General features: G+C 45.6%; 1 protein-coding gene across 6 annotated transcripts in view; it reads left to right on the plus strand.

Annotated features, from left to right (window-relative positions):
• Positions 1-2,294: 2,294 nt before the first annotated feature.
• PCDH7 (protocadherin 7) overlaps positions 2,295-20,538 on the plus strand; it is a 396,248-nt gene continuing 378,004 nt past the window's right edge. For all 6 annotated transcript variants that reach the window (XM_081207611.1, XM_081207612.1, XM_081207613.1 and 3 more), the window contains exon 1: positions 2,295-5,612. In XM_081207611.1, coding sequence (XP_081063737.1) covers positions 2,433-5,612 — 3,180 coding nt within the window. In that variant the 5' untranslated portion in view covers positions 2,295-2,432. The remainder of the gene's footprint in view (positions 5,613-20,538) is intronic.

Genomic DNA, 20,538 nt, shown 5'->3' on the forward strand with positions numbered 1-20,538 from the left:
CCGACCCCAAGAGCTTTCCCTTTCCACCCCCCAAGTTAGGAACGTGGGGGAGTGAAGAGCGACGCTGACAACCCAGAGAGCGAGGAGGATGCTTTTCAAGCTCCTTTCAGCACCCATGAAAGGACTGTTCCCCTAAATATGTGTCGGGAGGTGGCACGGCAAGGTCCGGTCGGGCCAGCTCGGGGGATCTAGGGATCGAGGGATCTCGCTGCGGGAGGCCGCTTGCCCACTTGCCAGCAGCAGCAGCAGCAACGGCAGAGGGTAAATGCTGGGCTTTTCTGGAGTGCAGAGCTCGGCGGCGGCTCCCAACTCCTCCCCATTCTCTCTCCCTCGCTCTCTCTTTCTCTGCCAGCCTCTCGCTCTCAGCCTACAGTGCACAGGCGGCTCTGCAGCAGCAGCAGCAGAGCAGAGTCACCGAGAGAGGCTTCCCAGCAGCTTCCCAGCCACTTCGGGCAAAACTTGATGCTCCGCTGCTTTTTTTTTTTTCCTCTCCTCCTTCCTCCCTTTCCTGGGAAGCGTCACGCTCGCCGTGTGTGTGTGTCTGTCAGAGGGAGGAAAGAGCCGAGCGAGCTTCCCTGCACCAAGCAGCCGCACTTGAGCGAGAGGAGCCAGGAAAAGGGGCTTTACAAACAAGCACAATTGCAGATCTCGCCCGGAGTGGCGGTCCAGGGAAACTACTGACTCGGATCGTCTCTCGTTTGCAACCCGGACTCTGCTTCGATTAAAATCAATCCTCCTCCAGCGCTGCATTTGGACATTTATTTTGGGATTGGTGCTTTTTTATTTTTAAGAGATCTCTCTTCTCTCTCTCCCCCCCCCCCCCATTCCGCAGCTATGGATGTAATTCCGAATCGGCGGTGGTAATTCACGTGGGAAGAAGATCCAGTTACATCTCTTCCCTTTTCCCACCCCCTTCTGCCTCGGGTATATATCCATGAGGGGGGAGCCTTAGAATAATCGCCTTCGGGGACACACACACACAGCCAGCAGCCAACCTTTGTGCTCACCTTTGAACTGGGGAGGAAAAGGGGGGATGAAGTTCAGCGCTGCTTTCGCTGCATTGGGACGGCAAGGAAGAAGCAAGGGAGCGAGCGAGAGACTGCAATCTCATTTGTGAATCGCTCTCCCTAGTGCTGCAGCCTCCGATTGCTCTAACACATGCAGTGTTAAATGCAGGTAAGACGCACACGCACACCAACTGCGGATGCAAAAAAACAAACTTGGGACTGTTGTATCGTGTGTGTGTGTGTGCGTGCGCGCTCGCGAGACGGGGGGGGGGGAGAGATCTATCTATGTGCATTCCCCTCCATCCTTGTTGCATTCCGGACGAACATCTCCTGCAGATTTTGTACCATGTTGCTTTGTGACCAATGACCTTGCGCAGAGTTTTGTTTTTTTAAAATATACAGTATATTGAAGAAGAACTCTCCTCTCTCTAGGAGGACCTGAACATTGGAGGCGATCTCTTAAAGATGGATTTAGGCGCTATCCTGACAACCAAAGGGGATTTCTTGAGAACTGATCTGTAATACAAGGCAGACGAAGCAATCCTCCCAAATATCTATACAGCTGTCGCATCACTGGAGACTGGGCATATTTTTCCCCCTCTCTTTATTTTGGGGCTATTTTTACTCTTCCCCCATTCCATCTTTAGCTAAGAGGATTTGGAGGCTGCCTTGTCTTTTTCCTTTCCGCCGGACACCAGCGCTCTCTGAATGAAGCAATTTACATTCCACCCGCCCTCCCACCCCTTCGTCGGCGTGTGTATGCGGAGTGGAGGGGGGAGAGAGAAACAGAAGAGCTAATTCCACGGCGGTGGCAAACGGCTAGGAAGAGGCAGGCAGGCAAGCAGGCAGAGAGGAAAGAGTGCGAATTGAACTGGACTGGAGTAAAAAAGAAGGCGGCGGGGGAGGAGTTGGTTGCATCAAATCCCTCGCTGCTGCTGCTGCTGCTCCTCTTGCTTTTCTTGCAAACCTTGCAAAGTGATTACAGTGCCATCGGAGGGGGTGGAGGAGAAGGAGGAGGAGGAAGAGGCGGAACTCCCCCCCCCCCCCTCCTTCATCCTATCTGCCGAGATGAATCTTTAAAAAAGCAAAATACACTTGCCCGGTGAACTGTGAGTATAGAGCAACTGCAAAAGGAAGGGGGGAACGAGAGGTGGGGAAGAGCCGCCAGCCAACCCCAGATCCCCTCCCTCCTCCTCCCCTTCACCCTTTTTTGCGCCAGATGGGATGAGACCCGAAGTTTTCTGCAGAAGCAGGAGGATTTTATAATTGATCACCACCCTTATCACCTCCATCCTTCCCTCCACCCCCCACCCCCCGCCAAACGCCGAGGCATCTTCTTGTTGGCTTGCCAAGGGGGGCGTTTATTGGCACGGGTGGGCAGAGGAAGGTGGTGGTGGTGGGGTCTTTCATTGGGTGCTCAAGAAGATGTGGAAGATGCGGACGCTCCTGGGCTTTGTGCAGTGCTGCTACTGCTGCTGCTGCTTCTTGCTCTTGCTGCCGCCTCCGCTTTGGGTCAGCCTGGCGGCGGCTAAGCAAGTGCTGAGATACCGGCTGGCCGAGGAAGGACCTGCCGACATCCGCATCGGCAACGTGGCTTCGGACCTGGGCATCGTGACGGGCTCGGGCGAGGTGACGTTCAGCCTGGAGTCCGGCTCCGACTACCTGAAGATCGACAACATGACGGGCGAGTTGAGCACCACCGAGAGGCGCATCGACCGCGAGAAGCTGCCGCAGTGCCAGATGATCTTCGACGAGAACGAGTGCTTCTTGGACTTCGAGGTGTCCGTGATCGGCCCGTCGCAGAGCTGGGTGGACCTCTTCGAAGGCCGGGTCATCATCCTGGACATCAACGACAACACCCCTACCTTCCCCTCCCCCGTGCTCACCCTTACCGTCGAGGAGAACCGCCCCGTGGGCACCCTCTACCTGCTGCCTACTGCCACCGACAGGGACTTCGGGCGCAACGGCATCGAGCGCTACGAGCTGCTCCAAGAGCCCGATGGGGGCCGACGGGGCGGGGGGAGTTCGGCTTCTGCCACCTCCGACAGCGCCCTCTACCCCGGGGGCGGCAAGAGGAGGCAAGAGGCCGACGGCGGAGCCCGGAGCAGCGTGTTTGAGCTGCAGGTGGCGGACACCCCCGATGGCGAGAAGCAGCCCCAGTTGATCGTCAAAGGGGCGCTGGATCGGGAGCAGCGGGACTCGTACGAGCTGACTCTGCGGGTGCGCGACGGGGGAGATCCGGCGCGCTCCTCGCAGGCCATCTTGAGAGTGCTTATCACCGACGTGAACGACAACAGCCCCCGCTTCGAGAAGAGCGTCTACGAGGCCGACCTGGCTGAGAACAGCAGCCCCGGCACCCCGATCCTGCAGCTGAGGGCGGCGGACTCCGACGTCGGGGTGAACGGCCAGATCGAGTACGTCTTCGGGGCAGCCACCGAGTCCGTGCGCCGCCTGCTGCGCCTCGACGAGTCGTCGGGCTGGCTCAGCGTGCTGCACCGCATCGACCGCGAGGAAGTGAACCAGCTCCGCTTCACCGTCATGGCCAGGGACCGCGGGCAGCCCCCCAAGACGGACAAGGCCACGGTGGTGCTCAATATCCGCGACGAGAACGACAACGTGCCCACCATCGACATCCGTAAGATCGGGCGCATCCCGCTGCGCGACGGCGTGGCCAGCGTGGCCGAAGACGTCCTGGTGGACACCCCCATCGCCCTGGTGCAAGTGTCCGACCGGGATCAGGGCGAGAACGGCGTGGTGACCTGCACCGTGGTGGGCGACGTGCCTTTCCAGCTCAAGCCGGCCAGCGAGGGTGAAGGGGAGCCCCAGAACAAGCGCAAGTATTTCCTGCACACCTCGGCGCCTCTGGACTATGAGGCCGTGCGAGACTACAACGTGGTCATCGTGGCCGTGGACTCGGGCAGCCCCAGCCTGTCCAGCAACAACTCCCTGCTGGTGCGCGTCGGGGACACCAACGACAACCCGCCCGTTTTCAGCCAGGCCGTGCTGGAGGTATCCTTCCCGGAGAACAACGCTCCCGGAGAGCGCGTGGCCACGGTGATAGCCACGGACGCCGACAGCGGCAAGAACGCCGAGATTGCCTATTCCCTGGAGCCTTCCCCGCTCTCTGCCGAGTCTCCCGGAGGCCTCTTCACCATCGACCCCGATTCCGGGGACGTGCGCGTCCAGGCCGTTTTGGATCGCGAGCAGAGGGACACCTACGAGTTCCAGGTGACGGCCCGGGACAAAGGTGTCCCGTCGCTGCAGGGCTCCACCACAGTGGTGGTGCGCGTGGCCGACCGCAACGACAACGAGCCGCGCTTCATGCAGGACGTGTTCACCTTCTACGTCAAGGAGAACCTGCAGCCCAACAGCCCAGTGGGCATGGTGACAGTGATGGACGCCGACAAGGGGCGCAACGCGCAGCTCAGCCTCTCCATACAGCCCGGGGACCAAGGGCAAGCCGCGCCGGGCATCTTCTCCATCGAGAACGACACGGGCACCATCTATTCGACGGTCTCGTTCGACCGCGAGCTGCAGACCAGCTACACCTTCAAGGTAAAGGCCGTGGACGGAGGAGAGCCGGCCCGCTCGGCCACGGCCACCGTGTCGCTCTTCGTCATGGATGAGAACGACAACGCGCCCGTGGTCACGTCTCCGGCCAACAGCTCCTACACGGTGCTGCCGCCGTCCAGCAACGTGCGCTCCGTGGTGACCACGGTGCAGGCCAAAGACGCGGACGCTGGCCAGAACGCGGAGCTGAGCTATAGCATCGTGGGCGGCAACCCGTTCAAGCTGTTCGAGATCGACCCGTCGAGCGGCGTCGTGTCTCTGGTGGGCAAGCTGGCGCCCAAGCACTACGGCCTGCACCGTCTGGTGGTGCAGGTCAACGACAGCGGGCAGCCTCCGCAGTCCACCACGGCGCTACTGCACGTCTTCGTCAACGAGAGCCTGGCCAACGCCACCGTCGTGGAGAGCCAAGTGGCGCGCAGCCTGCACACGCCGCTGGCGCACGACATCGCCGGCGACCCCAGCTACGAGTTAAGCAAGCAGCGCCTCAGCATCGTCGTAGGCGTGGTGGCCGGCATCATGACCGTGGTCCTGCTCATCCTGGTGGTCGTCATGGCGCGCTACTGCCGCTCCAAGGGCAAGCACGGCGGCTACGAGGCCGGCAAGAAGGACCACGAGGACTTCTTCACGCCGCAGCAGCACGACAAGGCCAAGAAGCCCAAGAAGGACAAGAAAGGCAAGAAGCAAGGCAAGCAGCCCCTCTACAGCAGCATCGTCACGGTCGAGGCTTCCAAGCCCAATGGGCAGCGCTACGACGGCGTCAACGAGAAGCTGTCCGGGGACAGCCCCAGCATGAGCCGCTACCGCTCCGTCAACGGCGGGCCCGGCAGCCCGGATCTGGCCAGGCATTACAAATCCAGCTCACCTTTGCCCACGGTGCAGCTGCACCCGCAGTCCCCCACCGCCGGGAAAAAACACCAGGCCGTCCAGGAACTGCCCCCGGCCAACACCTTCGTAGGCGCTGGGGACAACATCTCCATCGGCTCGGACCACTGCTCCGAGTACAGCTGTCAAGCCAGCAGCAAGTACAGCAAGCAGGTAAGGCGGATGGAGGCATACAGGGGTGGGAGGGGATGGGTGGGTGGGGAGAAGGGTGGGGGGAGCTCACCCCCTTTACACCCTTCATAGCCGTTCACAGGCACAGGCTCGCCTGCTGCTCCTCTCCCACAGGCAGTCAAGCCCCAGCCCACACCTGTTTTACAACCACTCACCGCCAGAATCTGCCTTTAGGATCAGGTGTATATTTTATGAATTAACATTTCCTCAACTAAGAATCACAGGAGCACCAATGCAAACAGAATTTCTGTTCCCAATGTTAAGGTGCCTTTTAGTATGACGATCCACCCTGGTTGTGAGGATGACAGACAGCCTGTTTGAAAAGCCTTAAGACTAAGCTGTTAATCTAGATGAAAGGGATACTTGCACTCAGACACACCTGCTATTACTCCTCCTACACTTACACACATGCAGCCACTTCTCTAATTTACACCTGTTCTTCCCCTCCCTTTTACAGTCACGCTCACACCTACACACAACAAGCTTCCCAGTGCCTTCCCAGTACCATTAGTCTGAAATATTTAGAACTCTAAAGAACCAAAGTCACTAACACTAATGCTGATTGGAAGAATGGGCATGCATTTATGGTCAAAAATCAACTTCCTTTCTCAACTTTTACATACACCAGCCTTGAGTGGATGGGATAGTTAAAGTCAAGTGTGTTAATAGTAAACAATAATTTCAGTTAAATGATTTTCAAAGGCATAGTCAGAGCTGCCATAGCCCTCCCATATTTCACAGCTGTTGAAGGCTCACCACCCATCACACAACTATCTGTCCTAAGCAAGTTTTCCCACTGTATTACACACCACAGCCACTATAGTGGCTCGCTCTTTCTTTCTTTCTTTCTTTCCAACACACACACACACAGCCAGAAACTTAAATTTCTGCACGCACAATCCCATCTCTTGCATCTAATCCAACATACTCTTATTAAGGAATAGGAATATATGCAAAATATCACACACACACACACACACACACACACACACACACACACACACATATAACCCAAAATATTCTGGTTCAATGATTTGGAGAGTCATTTTGGAAAATATAGTAAGGATCACTTCATACAGAACAGAGCAATTAACATGCACTGCTGAGCAAAAAACCCCACCTCCTTTTGCTATTCCTGAAATACCCTGCTTATTAGTAGGCCAAGATAATTGAAGTATGAAGAGGAAACTATTAATTTCAGTTAAATGATCATCGGACTGTGCCTTCACACTGTTTGGCAGCACACACACACTGACACACATAATGGAACGAAAGAATTAGCAATGTAGGAAGTCAGAGATGTCTCCAGCCTTCAGTTCCACTCCACCCCCTTTCCCCCTTCTCCCATTTAGTCACACATCCAACTGGCACAGAGCCATAAATGGAAACAGACACACAATTGTGCCTACCTACAATTGCATGTGCACATGTGAGCGCACACAAGGGGGATGGGGCGACACCACACAAGCACACAGAAACACATTCAAAGGCTGCAAAGCAGACAGGGCCAGCTGGAGTGCAAAGCAGCCCATCTACTTGCTGGGTCCATTAGATGCTTTTGAGAGGAATCCCTGAATGAGCATGTGGATCTGAGAATTCCACTGTAGCATCCTCTGCAAGAATGCAATGGATGCTGGAGTGTGCTTCTCAATCTGTGAAATTTAGAGTGGGAGTGGGAATCTATTGGGCTGGTGCTGCAAGTAGCTAAAAGCTCATCAACAAACACAAGAAGCCTCCACTCTGTGGCTCCCCATCCCCACCCCAAGCACCAGTTAAATAGATCAGGTACAGCCACTTGACCTACCAACAGCGAGAAAATAATGGTATGGATGCCTCTCTGCCTTCACAAGCCGGGAGTTGCAGTCAGGTGAAGGCATTAGGCTCACTAAAGTTTCCAAGTCCAGATCCTGAGAATGCTTCCATACCTTTTGTGGATGAAACCTTCTACCAGGTGCAACTTCTTCTCACCACTTTCCATGAGGAAAGCAGCACCTGTTGATACCACCCCCTTCTTTGTGACTCCTAACAGGTACTGGAAGCATGCCAAGATCTTGGCACTAGGAACCCTCTTTCACATATCACTACAGAGGAAGCTACTGCCCGAAAGCAAATGAGCTCTCATCATATGCAGCCCTGCATACAAGTAGATAGTAGCAAGTATCCTGTAGAAGCGAAAGTGAACCCTGTTTCCCAGCTATATTGTCACTCTATCCTCACTCACATGGGCTTGGCTAATCCCAAACAGCCTTTTTTGTTACAAGGTTTTGTTCGCACTGTGGTTACTCTTGGAGAGGAAACTGTTGCAAGCCACTAGAGGTAGACACCCAGCCAAAAACAGGCCCATTGAAGTCTGCTGTACTCTGACACTTCTAACATTGTCAAGGGCTAGGCAGTGAGAAAGAGAACAGTTTACCATTACAGTAGGTATGATTTTCTACATAACCAGGGTGTTTTAATCTAATGGGCTTTGTAGTTGTGAGGTTGCAAAGCAACTGACACTAAACACAAATGTTAAGCACACCAATTCCAATAGGACTAATGCAATACATGCATTAAAAAGATGCAAGGAAAGAGAGAATTAACTCTTGCCGAAACACTTTTTTATTTGTTTGGGAGGGATGCTAAAAATGATCAGGATTAAGATCTATCCCTTCTCTCTTCCTTACAAATCCATAAGACGCTACTCTACATACAGCCCTACCTGTTCTGTGATACCTTCCAGCAAGTGGAGTTTTGAAATAGGTTACTACAAATGTGCGGCACCTGCACTTTAAGCTTAAAACTTAGATGTGATGCAAGGGACTGATTCTGAATCTGCACCCCTAAAAGAGAAGCACTGTTGAATTTCTCACACTGTGAACCATTCATAGGTATTTGAAAAACAAATTCCCGTGCCTTTGGTTGTGACCTACTGTTATAGCACTGTCTATTTTGTTGTGAATTAAGGTGGTTTCTCTCTGCTTTTAGCTTGTTGGGAGGTTGTATGCAAAGCAAACCGTTTAACAGTTAGCGCTGTTAGAGCCAAGCTAGGGTAAATATTGTGTTATCTCAAGCTGCATAGCATCTTGTGTGGAATTCCATTATAGAGAAATGCATGCTGATGAATGCAAATACAGTGCTCGGTCACGAATGCAGACACCCTGGTTAGTGTGACAAAAAGAGTGTGTGTGTTTGCTATCTCATTCTTAAATGTGCAAACTTGGTTCAAAAACCAATTTGATATTGTGGGGTTTGTTAGCTTGCTTCGCTTGGACCTTTTTAATACGCAACCTGGTTTTTTGCATTATGTTGGAGACAATATGATGTATTTTGGTGGAAGCATCTTGCATGAGCTATTTGTAATTTGTGCCGAACAAAAGCAGTTTATGTGAAGAATTTTGTGTTTTCCTCCCCACCAAATATTGAGGAGTGTATAGAAAGATGTAATTCAAAAATGTATGCAGTTTTGCTTCCTACACAGAGCATTTGACCTTTATTTTGTTTTGCCACACTTCAATGTTAGTTTCTCTTAGAACATTTAACTGCAATTTGGAAATCATTGCCTGAACTTATGTTTTTCCTTACAGACAGACACACACACACACACACACACACACACACACACACACACACTTCTACCAATGTTGAATTATGATGTAAAAGGCAATAGCCTCCCACTCTTTTAGTAGCAATGATAGTAAGATATGGAGTGGTCACTAAATTAATCAGTTAGTGATTGCTAAATGGTCATCTTAAAATTATTTAAAAATTGTGAGTAACAGTATTGCTAGCTGTTAATCAGATCAGATTGTGCCAATCATTTAGTGTGTAGAAGAGTACATTGACATGCATTTTTGTGCCAAAACAATTTTGAATTGGATTTTGTTTACTAAAAACATTTTGCCAGAATATGTTTAAGATGCAGGATACTAGAGAAGGCCATTAGAGGAAAGTACGCATTTCACCTCTGAAAGCCAGAAATGGGATGGAACGCCCTTTTGAGTTCTACTTTTGCTTTCTTCTGTTGACTTTAAGAGAACCCAAAAGGGAGCTCTTTATCCAGACAGTACCGGGTGGATAGTTATTTACAGACTTTGTACCTCCGTACGAATATATATATATATATATATATATATATATATATATATATATATCCTATTTCAAAGATTGCTTTAAAAGACAACAGGATGTTGGTACTATTGTACGCAATATTCTTGTTCCAATAACATTATTCACATTGTAGCTGTAGTTTTCATTGGGCAGATTCATAAAGGTATGTGCAACTCTTCAGCACACAGATAACTAGCTCTAAAATGCTCTGTCCTCAAGAGTGGATACCAAGGCAAAAGTATGGTGGTTCTAGTTAGTTGCAGTTCCTTCTGAATTCTATCCAGAAGAGCCTATCCCTTAGTTGACACATTCAAAGTCAAAGCAGAGCTCAGTTCTGGAAAATCATAATAGTCTAAAACGTCTTGACAATTAGTGCTTTCCAGAATTGGTTATCACCAAATTCTATATAACACAGAGCAGGAAAATGCCCGATTTGCATAGTAGCATTTTTTGAAATATACTTTACTGAGCGCAGTCCAATCTTGCCTTAATTGTTGGCCACCCAAATTCCATATGAAGAACAACTGCTGATATTCCTGATACAGAGTACAGCTTATGAAAAAGAAACCCATTGTTTTTAAGTTTCCAAAACTTTAATGGAGTTTCAATCAGAGCCCCAGATTTCAATGCCATAGAGCATTTGAGTCAGCAGTTTACTACCAAATATCTTGAGGGCAGGTTCGATCAGCTGCCCTCCCTTATTGTAGTAAAAGTTCATCAATGCCCCTATAGTTTTCTGTGCTTTGACTTTCCCTGCCTCCATATGACACTTTCAATAAAAGGTTTAATTAAAGAGTACACTCAGGTATCTAAATGAACAAGTTTGTTCTATAGTCTTCTGATCCAAGCACCATCTATACCGAGGGCTGAGGCTGCTAAAAATCGCAATCTTGACCTTAGAGTAATTTATAGATTTTTTGTTTACTGAACAACTGCTGAACACCTCCAAGAGATTTTTGAAGCCCAATAGGAAAGGAGAGGAGCACCAAACAATATAATAATAATAATAATAATAATAATAATAATAATAATAATAATAATAATAATAATAATAATAAGCCACCCATCTGACTGGGTTGCCCCAGCCACTCTGGGTGGCTTCCAGCAAATTATAAAACCACAGTAACACATCACACATTAAATAACATTGCAGTTCTGCAATATTGAGGCATAGGGGGTGAAGTAGAACACACACACACACACACACACACACACACACACACACACAGTGTTGTGAAGTGCAATGCAGAATAAAAACAGCCATTGAAAGCTGACTTGATTCTCAATGACATTTTCTTATCCCTCCCCCCCCCCATTTTGCATAATGAGCCTAACAGGTGGGGAGTTATATAAATAGTATGTGAACTTTGCAGTCCTCAAAGAATGCCATTTGAGCACTGGTTGATTTATCAGTCACTGCTTTTACATCTTCACAAATACTTAACCAGATGGCATTAATGTTAATCACCTTGTTGAAAAAGAATGTGTGTGTGTATGTGTCTCTAATACATCATCTATTGTCTAGGTGTATTAATCATATCCTAAGTATGGACTTGAAGTATGGAAAAGAAAGAGACTCCTGATTTTTTTAGCTGACACTTGTATGCTTTACTCGGCCCACAAAGTAACATTTGTTTCATATGGGTGATTATAACACTTCTTTGACTGTAGATCAAAGGGCAATCCAAGCAGTGCTTATGTTGAAGTACCATGAATGAGATACATTAATGTAATTAGAATCAGTAATTGATACTATTCAGTGACTGCAACATTGTTGTCAGGAAGTCCAGTCTCAGGTTACAGGACTGTATTACTTGGTGAAGACAGATGACTGCATCTGTAAAATCTTTCAGTGACATCTCCCCTCCTCCTCCTCCTCCTCCTCCTTCAACAAACCAACCTATAATTTGAGTAGCCCAACATACACATCCTTCATGATCCTAAAGGCATTGTCCTCAATCCAGAGAAAGTTATTTGCACTCAAATTTTGTTTTGAAATCCGTGGGACTTTGGGATTAAATATCCACTGCCTTGTGGAACATCTTCAGGAAAAGAAAGGGCTAAGGATTAAACCCTACACAAATTGGTATGGAGTCTCTAAGAAAGTTGCATGCTGTCTTTTCTATGCCTCCTTTGAGCAACTCATGCAGCCAAGCTGGTGCTAAATGCTGAATGGACCACATCAGCCAGGGCAAGAGGGGAGTCTTGTCATCTGGGCAGCCCAGGACTTCCATATACAATGCCCAGGTTTGCACCCTGGAAACGTCACTAGGCAGTTTATCTTCACTCCCAGAGGTGCACTCCATTGTCTCTCGAGACAGATGGGTGCCAACAACTGCGTAAACATTTCATCCTCCTAGGAGCAGCCAGAAGAGAGGGTGGCTGCCACATACCATGCTATATACTATATACTTGGATGCTGATGGGATAGGGCAGGATGGTGGTGTGGCGGGGGCTGTTTAAATGCATTGTCAAAGTCAATTCAGCCTTCCCACCAGTTTGCCCCAACCTCACAGACCTCACCTCTCTACTACTCCCTCAGTGTCCTGATGTGCAGGAGTACTGGTGCTCCTGAGAGGTCAGGTTTGCAACAATGCTCCTCTCAATTGGTCACCTGCATTTACACACACACACACACACACACACACACACACACACACACACACACCAAGCCTGTACAAAGTTATAAATGATGCTTTAGAATGATTTTGTGTTTAGTAGACTTTTCTACAACAAAATGGTGCAATCCCTATGCAAATGTGTTTGATACCAGGATACCAGGCACAAACTTCATCTTATTCTCAAGGGTGCTATGATTTAAATAAGTTTAGAATGCAAAATTGCACATGCTGGGGTTTGTTTGCTTGTTTGCTTTTAAGTCAGGCTTGGCAAACTTCTACTTTTTCACTGTAACTTCTCAGTAACGCAGAAGCCATTGTAATGCATGGAATTGCAGTGGAGGAAGTAGACAAATGTTTATGGTGTGCTTCATGAGTGAAATCATACACCTGGCTATCAAAAGGAGGTCCCTAGAAGACCATTAAGTTCAGGCTCTGAAATTACCTAGCTGTACCGCTGAGAGTGTTGCCCCCTTCTCAGAGAAAAGAATCCCAGTGAGGACTTGGTTGGAGGTGATTGGCACTGTTGCTTTTTCATTTTGGTCCTTGTATAATGCTCAACCATGTAGACTATTTGGACTCCCAAGGATCAATGTAAACAGGAATTATTAAAATGTCTGACATGTAGCAGTGGTTGCAAATTTATGCAGTGTTCTTTGTATTCCCCTTTGCTTTCATGATTCAATAGGGTAATGAAATATACAAGGTGGCATTTTTTGTATAGTTCTCTCACTGCATTTATCACAAGGATTTGCAGGTGGTAACCTCCACTACTTTTGTCTGGAGAATTGACTCATTGGTTTTTTTTATTTGCTTATCACCCTCACCCAATTTTCTTGCCACTATACATGCAACCATGAATGGGAGGCTATGGTCTTAATGGTTCTTTCCCCCGCTTTCTCCCCCAAAACAGATGCCACCTTCCATTTCCTTAAAAAAGGCACAGTAAGGCTTTATGAACTGTATCATCTCTGCTTGGAGTGCATTGTTGCCTAGCTGTTTATTATCTTTTATGACTGACTCAGACACTTTTGCTATTTGGAAAACATCCTTCGTATGGAAGGAGAATGTTATCGTGTCTGTAGGGCTGCAAACCTTCACTTCTGTAAGAATGCAATTTGCTGAAAAGAAGAAGAAGAAATAAATAGAAACTTCTTTTTAGAATCTGTTTGGTATGTTGTTTGGTTAGTTTATTCGGTTTATCATATACCAAGCAAACTCTTGCATGGCGAGGATACGGCTATCCTACATTCAAACAATGTTATTGTTTATTAAGAAAGGAAAAGAGGTCTATTCCTCCATCAATATGCATTTGGAATCTCCACTGATGTGAATAGGAGCTAATCTCAGCATTAGAAGGAGAATCAGTGTTCAAAAACAGAGCTAAACTTTCCAGGCATAGTTTTCCTTCATGCAACATATATACATATAGCTGTGTACTGAGAATAAGAACAAAAGCAATAATTGCAAGACGTTTCAAAAAATTGGTCATGGCATCTGCCTTGAATAATTTTCTCAAATGCATTTAAAGTACTAGATTTAATTTACAATGGGACTAAAGAAGGCTTACTTCAAGGACACAAACTTTAAGAGATTTTATGGGTGACATTGTTTGCAGAGTCACCAAAACTGAAGCCTAAGCCACCCTGGCTAGCGATGCCATTTCACATTTCGGTAGGAAGAACAATGAAGTTTGCATGTGAATTTGCAGGTTTAAAGGTGTGCTCACTAAATATTAAATTGCAAAACAAGCCGAGTATTTAATTAGCATTTTTGAGGAGTGGCATGTTTATAACTCAACTGGAACTATAGCTTTGCTGCTAACTATGTCTTTGCCTTGCTGCTCTAAGGGACAACCCAGTCCATGCTCCATGCAGCCCTTCTGTGTGTGTGGGGGGGGGGATATACGAAGAGAGGAGGTTGGAAGGAGTTGTGCATACAGCAGCAGCATGTGAGGGATGGAGAGGGAAGGTGTTTGTTTTTATTAGTTCAGGGAAAACATGTTTAAATGGATTATTCAGAAAGATATCTAACCAGTGTGCATAATAATATAATTATAAAAAAATAAGCAAAACTTTAAAAATACACAAAATAATTATCAGTGAAAGAGATTATATATATAATACGTCTGGGTAAAGGTAAAGGTAAAGGGACCCCTGACCATTAGGTCCAGTCGTGACCGACTCTGGGATTGTGGCACTCATCTCACTTTATTGGCCGAGGGAGCTAGCATACAGCTTCCGGTTCATGTGGCCTGCATGACTAAGCCGCTTCTGGTGAACCAGAGCAGCACATGGAACATCGTTTACCTTCCCGCTGGAGCGGTACCTATTTATCTATTTGTACTTCATCTGGGTAGGCTTACTGAAATTTATTTAGGTAGGTAGGCTTACTACCTATTTATCTATTTGTACTTCATCTGGGTAGGCTTACTGAAATTAAAAAAATAAATCATGAGGCTCCTAATCTCAGGGTCATGGGTTAGTGCCCCAGGTTGGGCAAAATATTCCTGCAATGCAGGGAGTTGAATTAAATGACCCTCATGGTCCCTTCCAACTTTATAATTCTAGGATTCGTGCTGCCACAGTAAAACATATCTCAATTCCTAGCAAACATGGAGTGCATGTTATCTGGCATATGTACTAACAGTGCAAGTTCCACCGACTGAAGCTGTCAAATGGGGCAAGACAATGCCTCAAATAATGTGGTGTGTAGACCAAGTGAGTTGTTAAGAAATATAGATGCTCACCTAAGGTTACCAGATTTTTTTCAGTGAATCCGGGGACACTTTTCAACTTCCTACTAAATAATGGATTTTGTCAGGGGACTGATTTGTAAATCCAGGGACTGTCCCCGGGAAACAGGGACGTCTGGTAACCTGATGCTCACTGGGAGTCAGCCTATGATGAACTTTTGATGTCATCCAATATGACCTAACTCCATCCCATTGAAATCAGTGGGGCTTAGAATAGGCTAGCTGAACATTGCCTGATTTGTGCTCAAAGTCTGGGAACTGTTTTACTATACAACTATAATGAAGTTTATGTAAATTATCCATTACTAAACATTATGCTTGACCTGAATGCTTTTTTGTAAGACTTGGTGTGCCTCTTTACTCTGCTCTCAGTACTCCTGCTGTCTGTTGACAGTTTGGCTAGTTAATTTTATGGCAGGCGGTTCTGTGACCTGAAATAAAATCTTGGCTGCTTTAAAGTTTATCTCATAAAATGTAGTGAGGTGTTATCTCACCATACAGTTTTTTTTTTCCAAAACGAAAACAACACGTGGCTCTTTTGCATGTGATAGGTGTAAACCAGTAAAACCAAAGGACAGGGGTTTATGCTGGTATGGAATGTATACCTATGCATGTCTACCCAGACATAAGTTCTATTGAGTTCAGTGGAACTTACACCCAGGTAACTGAGTGCATAGGAATGCCATTGTAATCCACTATACATGCTTGATTGCATGCTTGATTGCAAGCAAATGGGACTTATATCTCAATAGATATGTACAGAGAATCTAATTTAGATTGAACACTTGAATTTAGTATGCACTGATGTAAGTGCCCAGTCCTTCCAGCTATACATGGCCTGCCCTGATCCATGTCCTGATCTTTTTAATCAACAACAAAAGCCTGGGGAGGGCAAGTGGAGAGGATTGCAGGGGCAGCATTGAGTAGCAACCACTCATTTTTTTACATAAAATTAAAACTTCACTGTTTTAAATGGTGTACTTGACATGCTAAATTCCAGGTGATTGATTTCAGGACATTGGGTGCATGTGTACAAGCACATTATTGACTTCTGTCTATTGTTTTTACACCCCCCCTTTTCTTCTTTTTAAAAATATAATACTAGTGTTTTGTACTGGATTGAAGTTTCCCTGAATTCTTGAATTTATTTGCAATTTCTTCAAGGCATTCTGCATTTTTTTGGCTGTGTTATTTTTGTGTGGGTAGCTGGATTCTAATATTCATCAGTCCCCCGTCCCCCCCATGAACTTGATGTTTGTGATACCTTCAATAGTTTCTTAGATTTTCAAATGTGTCCTGAGCCCCAGAAGTGTGGAGACTCCTGGAATAGTCTTGCACTTTAATTTCTATCAGTAGGTTTGATGGTAGTCTGCTGGTTCATTTAATAAAAATTGCATTCTTATTATGGAGCATTTTACATATTTGATGCTCCTTAGGGTGTGATATTCTCTTTTCTTCTGGAGATGTATTTTATGTTTCTTTTTTATACAAGTGATATAATAATAATAATAATAATAATAATAATAATAATAATAATAATAATAATAATAATACCTCAGTTATATAACATTCCTGAAATGTTTGAGGTGTTTTTCATGCACCATCTCAGTAACCTTTGCAAGAACCCTGTGAGGTAGTTCAGAACTATAATCCTCAAATGGTAGACTTCAGGTTCAGGCTGAAGGAATCAAATATTGCTCATCCCATATAAGATGTGGTTTCAACCAGGGGGCTTTTCAGAACATACTGTTAGCAATTACATTGCACTTGCTTTCCAAAAGTTATGGGCATGGATGTCAAAATTAGACTTTGAAAGTGATGTATTGCAGAACTGTATTATGACTGCATATACCAGCCTTTCTTCTGATACCCTAATTAGCAAGCCATATCTTGAATTGTGATGTGTTTTGCATTTTTCTCCCGCGTTTGGAAAACCGAATGCTGTGATGATACAGGTGAAATTTGTGGTGAATTATACCATAAATGGACATACTATGTTTCAATAGGGTTGTATTTATTATGAGTTTCTGCGAAACCTAGCCATAATTTGATATGTAGTGTCTATCATCAGGCTGATATATCCTTTCACGTAACTGTACTAAGCCAAATTATTTAGATTTAAGAAGCACGAGGCTGTTGTTGTTGCTTAGTCGTATAGTTGTGTCTGACTCTTCGTGGACCAGAGCATGCCAGGCACTCCTGACCCCATGGACCAGAGCATGCCAGGCACTCCTGTCTTCCACTGCCTCCCGCAGTTTGGTCAAACTCATGCTGGTAGCTTTGAGAACACTATCCAACCATCTCACCCTCTGTCGTCCCCTTTTCCTTGTGACCTCCATCTTTCCCAGCATCAGGTTCTTTTCCAGGGAGTCTTCTCTTCTCATGAGGTGGTCAAAGTACTGGAGTCTCAGCTTCACGATCTGTCCTTCCAGTGAGCACTCAGGGCTGATTTCCTTAAGAATGGATACGTTTGATCTTCTTGCAGTCCATGGGACTCTCAAGAGTCTCCTCCAGCACCATAATTCAAAAGCATCAATTCTTCGGCGATCAGCCTTCTTTATGGTCCAGATCTCACTTCCATCCATCACTACTGGGAAAACCATAGCTTTAACTATACGGAGATTTGTTGGCAAGGTGATGTCTCTGCTTTTTAAGATGCTTTTAAGCACGAGGCTACAATCCCTCATTTGATTTTTGCCTCTTACAGCACCTATTTATTATGGTTGTTGTATCCATACTGCCTGATCCCAGTAGCTATCTGGTGTGGTGATTTCCAAGGTCTACTGCTGGCCTCCGGGGACACATGTCTTTTCCATGTAGTTCTGTAATTCCGAAGATTGTGGTTTGGCATGGGACTTGATCTTGTAGCAATATAATAGCTAATGCACTGCATAATTAATGTAAGAATTGTCCCTTACTTGGAAGTAAGTTCCTGAAAAAATCAATTAGCCTTTCTTCCAAAGAACATGAAGTTTAAACTGGAATGTTATAATACTTCCAGCTGATTTCAGTGGGAGTGAAATGCTTTGGCTTAACTGAGTTGTGCATCAATTTATAACAATGGGCCCTTCTTTTCTATGTAAAGTTAGCTTAATCCCCCCCATCTTTTTTGTTATATTTCTCTCTCTTTCTCTTTTGGAAATGGGAAAATGAAAAGAGAGAGAGAGAGCGAGAGGACAAAGCCTTTTGGAAAGTGAATATTGTCCCCTTATTATACCACATTTCAGAGAATGGAAGCATTGCATTAGAATTTGCATTTTGTAAAGATCTGAAGTGGTATCACTAAAACTAGTCTTAATTATAATCTGTTCTAGTAAAGTAATACCTAGAAAGAATAATAAAGGCTTACTATTGTATGAAATAGCACGATATCTCTGTTCAACTGTAGGGTTACAAGAATGACTCTGATTTTAATACAAGAGTCTGAGTGGCAGCTTAATTTCTATTGACCATATAATTTCCTTAAAGGTGACTTGCAAACTCAAAATTACACAGTTCAGGTTAGTTCACTAATATGCACTGAGTGCCCCCCCAATAAATACCATATAAAGGGCAATCAGCATTACTGTCTAGAGTCTTTATTACCTTCATCCATCAAGTCACTGTTTGTTCCTATCTTCTTCTGCCAGATTGTACTCAGATGTGCACTGCAAATCCTTGCTGTTTTCCTCAGCAGAATTGTATTGTTATTCTGCATTATATTATTAGGGCACAATATTTCCTATTACCATTGACAGCTGGCAAATCTCAGATGATGCCAGCTAGAATCCAGTTCATAGCTAGAAGCCTTTGAAACCACCTATCCACCCCTAACGCCAGATAAGGCGCATAAGAACTTCCTTGCAGGTGTAAACCAAAGCCCACCATCATGTTTTCAACAGTAGCCAACTAGGTGCTTCTATATAGTTAACAGCTGTTAATCTCTGATCTAGTAACATCCTCCATTAATCTTCGTCCATTAATGTATTTCAGTTTTTTAAAAAGAAAACTTCAGATCTGAGGTTGTTAATATGGAAAGTATCAAATTCCACCTGAAGTTGCAAAATACATTCCAACCAATCAATCCAATGTTTTCCTCTCCAGCACACCTGTGGAGACAAATATACAGATTCAAGATGCATTACGTTGTCTGTTTGGGAAACATGTGACTAAGCAGAATTTTATGACTAGGTTCAAGTCTCCTGGCTTGCTGTTACTGCATTTGGCAATGTCAAAGATGACTTCCCATAGTTGAAAGTGAGCATATATCCTTCAGAACCGCCCCCCCCCCCACTCCTGAAATATTCCCACCTAAATGACAATCCTATTAAGTTAGAGTATGTGGACTTTATTACTGACTTCATGGACACAATCAGCAGAAATATTGTTGCTCAGAATCTCATTGCTTGATGTAAATCACCATGAGCACACAGACTGACCCTATTATGCTACCATGGATGTTGAAGTTAATTACTGACATGGGAACAGTGTAAATCATCTGCTATATTTATGCCCCCCCCCATTTATTTGTTGCTGCTTTAAACACAAACAGAATGATATTTGTTTCTTGCCATCTCTCTACCTTCATCAGTGGTAAGTGACACAAATCTAGATCTGTGCAAAAATGTTTCTAATGCACCTAATTGGTTAAAATGACATGAGCTTTGTGTGTCTTAACAGCGAGAAATGATCCCCATCCCTCTCCTTTCTTAATCTGAGGGGGGGGGGGAAGGACTTGAACACTCAATTACTCTCTAATTACGTTAGAACTGCCTTACCAGGGAGAGGAAGAGAGAGAGAACTCGAATGAATTCCTTTGAAAGTATTTATTTCATTCTGAAATCATTTGTGGAAGCACGTTTGCAGGGAATAATTGCATTGGAAACTGAAAGACCTCTCTTTAACCACAGGCCACTAGATGCTCAGCCAGTGAACCTCAGCCCTGATCTTAGGTGATAACTGTCTGATAGATTTAGCCAGCTCATTCATAAGGCTTCTCTGAGGGCAGTTCACACAGCTTTGCTCCTCTTGACGGCCACTTGAAGAAAGGCTAAAGTTTGCATTGTCGCTTATGTTTACCAATAACCTGCTGCATACTAATTTCCCTTCCTTTCCACATCCCCCTCTTCCAGAGGTTTCCTAGTAGGTTAGATTTTATTCTAAACACACACACACACACACACACACACACAACAATAATAAGAAACCCAACCCAATGAATAAATGAATAACAAATACACACAATACAATAATAAAAAACCCAACCCAACCCAATGAACCAATTAATTACAATTAATAAAGAACCAGAAGTCTAATCCAACTAAAAGTCAGCCCTCAATCATCTCCTAAAAAGGCATATGCCTTTATCACTTGGAAGGTGTTGACTGTCTTTCTACAGGCCTGGAGTGAGTTAGCCATGCAAGTCTTTCTTACCAAAGAGTTCCACAAGGAACATGATACAGTGGTA

This window comes from Podarcis bocagei (genome assembly GCF_964188305.1).
Source record: "Podarcis bocagei genome assembly, chromosome: 9".
Taxonomy (NCBI): domain Eukaryota; kingdom Metazoa; phylum Chordata; class Lepidosauria; order Squamata; family Lacertidae; genus Podarcis; species Podarcis bocagei.